The 6,677-nt window shown below is 39.0% G+C and overlaps 1 protein-coding gene across 1 annotated transcript; it reads right to left on the bottom strand.

Annotated features, from left to right (window-relative positions):
- Window positions 1–461: 461 nt before the first annotated feature.
- LOC146374204 (lysophosphatidic acid receptor 6-like) lies at window positions 462–2,884 on the bottom strand. The gene has a single exon (XM_084952010.1). The coding sequence runs from the start codon at window positions 2,822–2,824 to the stop codon at window positions 1,976–1,978; it is 849 nt and encodes a 282-aa protein (XP_084808136.1). The 5' UTR covers window positions 2,825–2,884; the 3' UTR covers window positions 462–1,975.
- Between the last annotated feature and the right edge of the window lie 3,793 nt (window positions 2,885–6,677).

The raw sequence follows: 6,677 nt of genomic DNA, 5'->3' as shown, positions 1-6,677 counted from the left end.
ATTACCACAATGAAACACATGGGCTTAATTTTAGAAAGAGCCATATAGAGCAAAGCAGCAGTAGCTCCCTCTCTAAATGATGTGCCATAAGGTGGGCTGATATAGTGGCAACTAAAATCTCCATCCATTTACATCTATCAAAGTTTCGACTGAAGCCTTAGCAACCCTAATATTAAACAGAATTAAACATGATTGCATATTGGACTAAAGCAGCCATAAGGTTAGAGAGGCTTTTTGTGGAAGCAAGTGTGTTTCAGGCAGGTGAAATACAACCCTAATTCCATAGAAGTTGGGAGCCCCTCCCTAAATAATCATGATAATAATCATAATAATAATCACGATAATACTTTTACAAAATGAAAAGCTCATAAACTCATAAACAATTCACAAAAGAACATAGAAAACATACTAAATGTTTAAAATGAGAAAATGTACCATTTTAAGACAAATATTAGCTCATTTTGAATTTGATGGCAGCAACTGATCTAAAAAAAAGACTCTTCTACTATGAAGCCACACTGCTGTAATAGAGCCAGTATGTCGTTTATCACTTTCTTACGCAACACATGCCCTGAAAAAATGTCATCAATATGGGAGCATATGTTGCTCTAAAATCTGTATATAACTTTCAGCATTGATGGTGCCTTTCCAGATGTGCAAGTTGCCAATTCCATGGTCAGTAATGCACACCCATACCATCAGAAGTGTAACCTTTTGAAGGCCCATCTCTTCTTTAGTCCAGAGAATTGATCTGACCATAGAAAAGTTTTTCAATTTGTGCTTTTTAAATGCATTTTGCCCAGAGAAGATGGTGGTGTTCCCGGACCATGTTCTTCTTTTTCTTTAACTTGGATTTGTCGTTGGCACAGTAAATTATGATTATGATTCACATACAGCAATTTCTGCAAGTGTTCCTGAGCCCATGTGGTGATTTCCATGACACAGGCATACTTTTTTGTAATGCAGTGCTGTATTAAGGCCTGAAAATCACAGGACTCCAATATTGATTTTGGGCTTTGTCCCTTGCGCACAGAGATTCCTCCACATTCTCATAATGCATTGATGATGTTATGTATTGTAGATTATGAGATATTCAAGCCTTTACAATTTTACATTGAGGAATATTATTTAGATTTTTTTTTTCACAATTTGGAGATGCAGTTTTTATAGATTGATGAAACTCTTCCTTTCTAAGATGCTCTTTTTATACCACATTACTGACCTGTCTTTCATGCAACTGAAAAATGTACAACAAGGAGACAACTTATCACAAAAACAAAGCAGCTAGTCTGACTAAAAAGACGAAAAAACACAATTTTTCTTCTGTTTTTCTTATCTGTTTGTTAAAAGGTGGTTTGTTTCATGTCCTGACAGTATTTAGTTCAACAAGTGGTGACTTCCGGAAGCTTTTTTTTAAAAAGTCTCTAACTGATTTAGACAAGCTGCTTCCTCAGTTGTGAAGTGAACAAATATAAAGTAGATTTAATGAATTATGTGATTTTTTTCTCTACACTGTTTTTCTCAACTGCATGAGAAATACTTCAGGAGAAGGCTTTAAGAAAAAAACTTCAGTGCATCTGAATACATCTTCTCATGTCAGATTGTTAATTCTGACAAACTTATTACATGATACTGATTGGGATATTAACTGAACTTGACAAAAGTTTTGTCAGGTTTAGTTGCATAAACTCAGTGTTGGAGCTGCCTTTTTCCATACTTTCTGTGGTTGAGGCTTTCATGTTGCAGTGAAAATAAAACATGAAACCACTAACCTAAGCCTTTGCTTTTGCTGTTTCAGTCTCTGGCTTTCACACAAATGTTGCTGAAGAAATGAATATTGATGGTTAACTGCTGAAAACTTTGCATGTGGTTGAACTACTTAAGAATCTTGTGCACAAACGAGCTACTTTGTAAAAAACAAAAAAACAGGCATGTATCATGGGACATCTGATAGCAACTCTAGCAGGTCACTAATCTATAGTTTTCTTCCCGTGTCCTCTTTTTTCTTCCAGAAGGAGTCAAAAGAAAAATAATACATCAGTGGATCCAGACAGCAGCTCAAAACAGTCAGAAATGCCAGTGGAGCTATTTTTCCTTTGCTTTTTGTAACTGCGTGTAGTGGCATGGGCAGAAAACATGTGCAGAATATAAGCAAGTTGATGGCAAAAATCAGCATTACGTTCACCTTGTTTCTGACCTTTGCAGAGTCACTGAGATGGTTGTGTAGAGTCCAGGAAACCATAACGGTGCACACAATGTTGACTGCTAGCATTGTGACCAGTAACACAATCTGAAGGTAAATAATTGCTGATCGTGTTACACTTTTATAATAATGAGATTGAAAACAATTGTGTTCTGTGTGGTTCTGTATGTGTTTTACAAATCCTATGCCCTCTGGGATATTTACCACCAGCAAAACCCCCCAGACGAGTGCTGCTCCTTTCCAGGCATTGCACGAGGTCCGAAGATGGCGAGACCTCAGAGGATAAACCACAGCCAGCAGTCGGTCCACGCTTATGAAGGTGATGAAGGAGGCGCTGGAGCGAATGTTGTTGCGAAAGATTATTAGGCTGAAGAGGCATGTGATAATTCCCAGCGAGGTGCCTGTTGCATGATAGTAGATCCTCATGGGCAAAGAGATGATGGCTAGCAGGTCTGAGAGTGCCAGGTTCACCATGAAGACAGCGTTGGGTGATTTGAGGCTGTGGCGGCGGAGAAGAATCCACAGTGAGACTGCGTTGAGTGGCAGACCTATCACCATAATGCAGCCAAAGATCCCAGCATAAACCCGGTCATCTTCTGTGGTGCTGTTTGATGTGTTCATGATGAGAAAAGAAATGTCTGAATGTCCTTTTTAAAGAACTGAAGCAGAGCGGCAAAGGTTCCTCTTTGTGTGGTTTTTCTTTGTGAGTGAGGGTTGACTAATTTGTGACTGTAACTAGTCACACTACAGGAAACTCAAACTCATCTCATAAGCTCTTCCTCTACATTTGTGCTTTGACGGTATTGTGATCTTGGATGGCAGAGCCACTTTTATCATGCGGCTCTCTTTACTACACAGAAACTATTGCCTCTCTAAGATGCTGCTTTTATACCAACTCATGTTACTGATCTGTTGCCTATTAACCCAATAAGCTGCAAAATATTGCTCTCATTATTTCTGTTTTCTAGCTTTTGTTGCCTCTGTCTCCTAAGATATATTGCTGCAATCAGATTCCAACTTTCTCACTGTAAATATTTTACATGTCTTATTGACATTTGGGACAGTGTCCCAACTTTTTGGATGTGACATTGTAGGATTTTTAAACAAATTGTTAACGCAATATGGCTATGTCTCGTGTAGGGGACGGCAACCTTTAACATCAAAAAAAGCCATTTTAGCCTCTCCACCCACAGGTCTATTTGAGTTCACACCTTATGGAAAATTCATCAAATAACAAACAGCCCACTTTCAAATAAATAAAACGTAGCAGTGGAGTAATAATTTTAAAATAAAAAGAATAATCATGAAAACTTTTTGCATGAAATTATGACTTCAGTCCATTTCAGTGTATTGTCCTCTTCTCGACAGGCGACAATAAAACAGCTTGAGCTCAGGGTCGAACATATACAGATATTTGCAAAAGGTATTATAGATATTTTGTGATTGAAAATAACAGCATGTTAAATAATAGTGTTCTCACTTTGTTTTGTTTGATTTCCATATCAGGGCTGCAAGAAGGTGTTTGGACTTCCTGTAGTTTATGTTTGAGAAAACCTGCTCGCATTGCTATGCGGATCTCAAGATCCGCAGGCCTCCGAAATATGGAGAGAAATATGTCTCAAAAGCGTAAACTAAGCTTTACAAACGTATTCAATGATGTGTGTGTAACTTTAGAGGACTCACGCGCGTGCTTCAATCCACACAGAAATATCTGACCATACGTAAAACTATTTTACAAACGCGTACATCCAAACCTGAGTAAGTAAATAATTTATTAAGATCAGCTTCAAGAATCCGATCATTTTGACTATCAAAAACCTTTTTGTGCGTACAAACGTATAAGACTACACGAAACAGCTCTCTCGCTCGCTCACAAAACCTTACATACGTGTGGACGAATCACCTGATACGCACAGATCACGTCGGTATGCCCATGTAGGTTTTGAGGTAAATTTAACACTGCCAGCTTCTGCGTTCAAGTGCCTGTGTGAGTCAGAGTTCATCTCGTAGCTGCTATAGCTTCCTGGTCTGGTATACTAACATTTCACTTAGAAATGGGTCCTTTACATGCCCCTCTGGTTGCACTAGCTAGTACTATAAGCATAGGTTTCTTTTTCCCAATCTCCGTAAACTTCACTGCACTTCACTCAGTCGCTGGCGCGCACGTGCCTGTCTTCCACTTCAGCCTCTGGCACAGAATACATTACCCATCAGGTTACTTTCCTAAAGGGGAGACTATGCCTGTAACATTTCAAATGTTCCTAGTTTTATTTAATTTTACTTTTTTAATATTTTTTCTTACCCAAATCTGCAAGCCAGGTAAGAGCCATAGCTCAGGGGCGAAAGAGCCGTAGGTTGTCGATCTCTGGTCTTATGGAAAACCATCAGGCAGTACACCAGTGTTCCCGTGTATGCTTGTAAACCCATCCATCCAGTTCCATCTTTTCTAATTTGGGCTTGAGTCTATCTCAGCTGTCAGTGGGTGAGAGGTGGGACAGGTCACCAGTCTATCACAATACAAATGCAGTGAGACAGAGAAGTATTCATGCTCACATTCACATCTACAGCCAATTTAGAATAACCAGTTAACTTCACAAGCATGCCTTTGGACTGTGGGACAAAGCCGAGGTACCCAGACAGCACGGACAGAAAGTTTGCCTCCTTCCAGCTCACCCTATAAGGGAACAGTGCTGTATTCTACATATATCCATCTTGTTCTCTTTGTTCTTTTCTTTTTAAAATACTTTAATAGGTTCATAGTACAGCAAAAATCAGATAAGGGTAGCAGGACAGATATTTAATTGTCTTTTTAATTGCCCCTTAGGGACAAATACAGTTGCTTTTTAATGAATTGTGAATTTGAATTGAATTGACTTTGATTACACAAAGACTTTGTAGCAGTGGCTAATGGGTAACGTGTATAACAGGACATGAATGACTTGAGCTGATTCTATAATATTGTACTACAGTTTACAGTAGCATTGCTATCACTTCAGACCAGTCTCTGGACCTTGAAGGAGACGTCAGGGATCAGATGTGACATGATATTTTAAATCTTTATGCAATGCTTTCTATTTGCTGACCATACACACCATACTTGTAAGAACCGTAGTTTAAGTTATAAGGCTTTCTTCACCCACTAAATCATTAAAGTTGACCTTGAAGACCTTGGTGGATGTAAGCCAAATTTTAATGAAGCGTTAATATGATCCCACTCCACACACCTACAAAGTTTGATCAGAATTCGTGCAAAACTTTTTTAAGTGCAAAACCAGAGAAAAAGACGACAGGACTAAAAACCTGTCTAACCACAACTGTTAAAACACAGAAAAAACACAACTATAAATGGAGTGTTCTGCCTGTGAACAAAGTGTTACCGCTTTGCTTTAAATTAAATAAATACATGGTTGGTATGATATAGTAAACATACTTCATAGGGCTCTACCAGTTAACCATGTCTTATTTTTATGCGTAGAGTAAAAGCTATAGTTTATCACTGAATTAGCAAATGATAATGTGTCAATACAGAAAAAAACAAGCTATTACAGTAACTAAATTTTGCCCATTGAACTTTCCAAATAAGATATCAGTCAGCCACATGGGAAACACATAGCACAGTACTGGACGACTGCCAGAAGCGGGCTCTTTATCTGCCAGCAATCACCCATTTACCACTTTGTGCCCAATGTGTGGTTGAAAATTCCCCTGATTTCACTACAAGAGACTCTTATTTGTACTAAGCGGATACTAGATGGTCTATATTTACAAAGCAGCATTATGTAGATCTGTACAATTATTGTTTTACAAACTAACAAGACTGTCAGAATACGTGAATACCTAATGTTAACTTTCCACCAGTTGCTCTGCTCACACAGATCTTTCCTGACAATGCCCAAAACATGATGCTGACACATTATTTGCAGCCATAGAAGTGAGCAGAGGGCCATGAGGCTGCTGCCATTCATTTGACCACACACACACACACACACAGTGCCTGTGGCGTGAAAGGGGACCCTCATGTGCAAAGTGAGGATGAGCAGCAGGCTGAGATGACCAGGTTGACCATGTAGACGACATTGGGTGATTTGAGGCGTGACAGCGAAGACGAATCCACAGTGATGCTGCGTTGAGAGGCAGACCTATCACCATAATGCAGCCAAAGACCCCAGCGTAAACCCTGTCCTCTGTAGTGATGACTGACGTGTTCATGATCACAGAAGAGATTTTTCTGTTCTTTATGAAGTATTATAGCTGAGCATTCAAAGTTCCTCTCAGTGCCGTTTATCTGTGTGAGACCTATCACCATAATGAAGCCATATATCCGGTCTTCTGTGGTGATGTTTGGTGTGTGCATGATGGAAAATAAGATATTTTTCTATCCTTTATGAAGTATTACAGCAAAAGTTCTTCCTTTTTCTGTTTATCTGTGTGAAGTGAGGCAAGGTTAGTGTGTGACGCAGCAGCTAGTCTAAAA

This window comes from Perissodus microlepis, chromosome 14 (genome assembly GCF_051167445.1).
Source record: "Perissodus microlepis isolate ML-2025 ecotype Zambia chromosome 14, ASM5116744v1, whole genome shotgun sequence".
In the NCBI taxonomy this organism is placed as follows: Eukaryota; Metazoa; Chordata; class Actinopteri; order Cichliformes; family Cichlidae; genus Perissodus; species Perissodus microlepis.
The sequence above is the reverse complement of the archived record's forward strand: the minus strand, read 5'-3'. Positions and strand labels throughout refer to the sequence as shown.

Excerpts from the sequence above, each read along its gene's own strand:
- LOC146374204 (XM_084952010.1), bottom strand. The coding sequence starts at position 2,824 with ATGAACACATCAAACAGCACCACAGAAGATGACCGGGTTTATGCTGGG.